The sequence below is a fragment of the Protobothrops mucrosquamatus genome, unplaced genomic scaffold (genome assembly GCF_001527695.2).
Source record: "Protobothrops mucrosquamatus isolate PMUCROS unplaced genomic scaffold, P.Mucros_1.0 scaffold15702, whole genome shotgun sequence".
NCBI lineage: Eukaryota > Metazoa > Chordata > Lepidosauria > Squamata > Viperidae > Protobothrops > Protobothrops mucrosquamatus.
Window position 1 is genome coordinate 8,824 of NW_015401468.1, and position 2,490 is coordinate 11,313.

At 50.8% G+C, this 2,490-nt stretch overlaps 1 protein-coding gene across 1 annotated transcript in view; it reads left to right on the forward strand.

Annotated features, from left to right (window-relative positions):
* The window catches only part of LOC107301696 (HLA class II histocompatibility antigen, DRB1-4 beta chain-like), a gene marked incomplete at its 3' end in the record, with an annotated part of 10,467 nt that extends 8,493 nt beyond the window's left edge, over positions 1 to 1,974 (forward strand). The window contains exons 3-4 of the mRNA XM_015830885.2: positions 1,414 to 1,695; positions 1,856 to 1,974. Of these exons, the coding sequence (XP_015686371.2) occupies positions 1,414 to 1,695; positions 1,856 to 1,974 (401 nt within the window). The remainder of the gene's footprint in view (positions 1 to 1,413; positions 1,696 to 1,855) is intronic.
* Between the last annotated feature and the right edge of the window lie 516 nt (positions 1,975 to 2,490).

Here is a 2,490-nt window from a genome sequence, read left to right on the forward strand (position 1 = left end):
AAGGGTGGGGTTTGAGGGAGGTGGGGAGATATATTGTAAAACTTTTAAAAATTTTCAATTGAAAAAAAAAAAAAGGAGCACAGTGGGCACTTAAGGAAGAAAAAAAAATGTAGTAAGTACGGCTTCTGGCTAAGGCAGCCTCCCCAAATGGCTCCATTCATAAGTAAAGGAATGCTACAGGCAAAATCCATTCAGGAGAAAAATAATTCAAAATCCCTTGCAGCAAAACTTACAGCTAACAATAGCAGAGCAATAGAAGCTAACATGAGACATCAACCATCAGCCAAATAGAAATTGCCAAACACTCCTTAAGAACACAAAGCCCCCATTGCACAAATCCCAGAACTTCAAAGTCACAAAGACACATAAGAATCCTTCCACTCTCCATCTCCCTCCTTGCCTCACCTCCAGCCAATGCTGCCTTTCTTCATTGCTGCCTTTCTTCATTGCTGCCTTTCTTCATTGCTGCCTTTCTTCATTCCTCATGGAGGGCAATCCCTCCTCCCTACATTCCTTGCCTCTTGGTTGCTGCCAGCATAGGTGGCTGCCACAGAAGTTGTAGATCCCCTTTTGGCCGGCCTGCTTGATTTCCTCTCCTCTTCCCCCACCCTCCTCCTTCTTTCCATTCAGTGCAGCTAGAGCTGACTCCGCCTCCTCCCAAGGCTGCTTCTTTTTCTCTCTCTCTTTCTCCCAGCCCAAACTGCCTCCTTTTATAGCCTGTCTCCATCCCTCCTCCTCCTTTCTCATGGAGGAGGGGGGTGAGCCAGAAGTGAGCCTGGGGCCTTTGCCTCACCCCAGCCACTCTGCAGCTCCAGAAGACTCTCTCACAGTAAGTCCTTGCCTGCGCTGGCTCGTTCCCTCCCCAACTACACTTGGCTGGGCAGGGCAGCATACCATTTGCCATGTGCTCATGTACCACAGGTGGTACACGTACCACCAGTTGAAAAGCCCTGCTGTTAGCTGCCTAGAGTCATTTTATCATGAGATGATGGCAAATAAATTTAATAAAAAAATAAATGTTCTGGAATTATACCTATTTTTAAAAAATGTGGTTTTCTTTTGAATGGGATCCCTGCAATTCTCCAAATATGCTGTGTGTGTGTTCCCTGTCTTCTGTGTCTCTTTCTGTCTCCCACACATCTGGCAGGAAATTCCTTCCATCCTGAGGCATTTCCAGCATTTATTCCTGTTGGACTTATGCAATTTGATGATGGAAACTGATCCCAACCTGGAACGATTTATGTTTTTCCATCTTTCAGGATCCCCTTTAATTTCTTGCTGCAATTTGCTTTGGAAATGACTTAAAATAAATAATATTTTCATGACTGAAAAGGGATCTTGGCCTGAACTAACCAACTTGGCCTCCTGTTCTGACCCCTCCTGTGTCTCCCCCATGTCCTTCCTCCCCTCCAGCCAAGCCCACCGTCTCCATCTCCCCCATCAAGCTGGATCCAGCTTCCCCCAACACCATCCTCCTCTGCACCGCGAAGGGCTTCTACCCCATGGAGATCGAGGTCCGGTGGCTGAAGAACGGGCGGCCAGAGGAGGAGGGCATGGCCTTCGGGGAGGAGCTCCAGAATGGAGACTGGACCTACCAGGTGCAGGTGATGCTGGAGACCCAGCCCCAGCGGGGGGACGTCTACGCATGCCTGGTTGAGCATGCTAGCCTGGAGGCCCCCATCACCGTCCAGTGGGGTGAGCCCCTCCCCTCCCTCCCCTCCTGGTCTGGGGACCTCATCCTGCCCTGAGAAGGGGGGAGAGACCCTCCCTGTGGGGGGAGCTGGGATGGGCACTCCTTGGGGGGGAAACTGGCCCTGATCCTCCTGCTCAGGGGAGGCTCCTTCTCCTTCCCCAGAACCCCGTTCCTCCAACTCGGCCAGGAGCAAACTCTGGACGGGGATCGTGGCAGCCATGATCGGGGTGATCTTCTTTGCCATGGGGCTCTCCCTCTACCTGAAGAGCAAGAAAGGTGAGTCTGGGGGGCTGGATGAGAGGTTGTGGGGAGGGGACCATCCAGGGGAGGCCTCTCAGCAAGCTTAGCAGATGGCAAGGAGGCTCCCCTTGGAAATTTGCTTGGGAAGTTCTGTTCTTTGAGAGTCTACTGTATAAGTGAGCATCAGGCAACCTATTATGGGCCTTCGATGGGGAGGGGGACCACCCTGAGTCCTCCAACCCATGAAGGGTCCTGATTGGGTCTTTTTCTCCTTCCAGCAACTCCCATCCAGCCTCCTGCAGGTGAGTTTCTCTTCATGTTATAGATGTTTCTTTAACATTCGTTAATTGAAGTCTCCTTGTGTCATTTCATGCAATTTCTGGCAAAGTGACACCTGGCTTTGCTGCCAAGCCCCATCCTGGCCCCATCCTCTTTGTTAATATGAAACGTCTGGGGGGGGGAATGCCTCATCTCTTGATCAACCCCCTAATTAAATCCTTTGGGGAAAATTCCATCAGCCCCGGAGAGTAATCCCTGGTCCTTTGCATCCTTTTGGT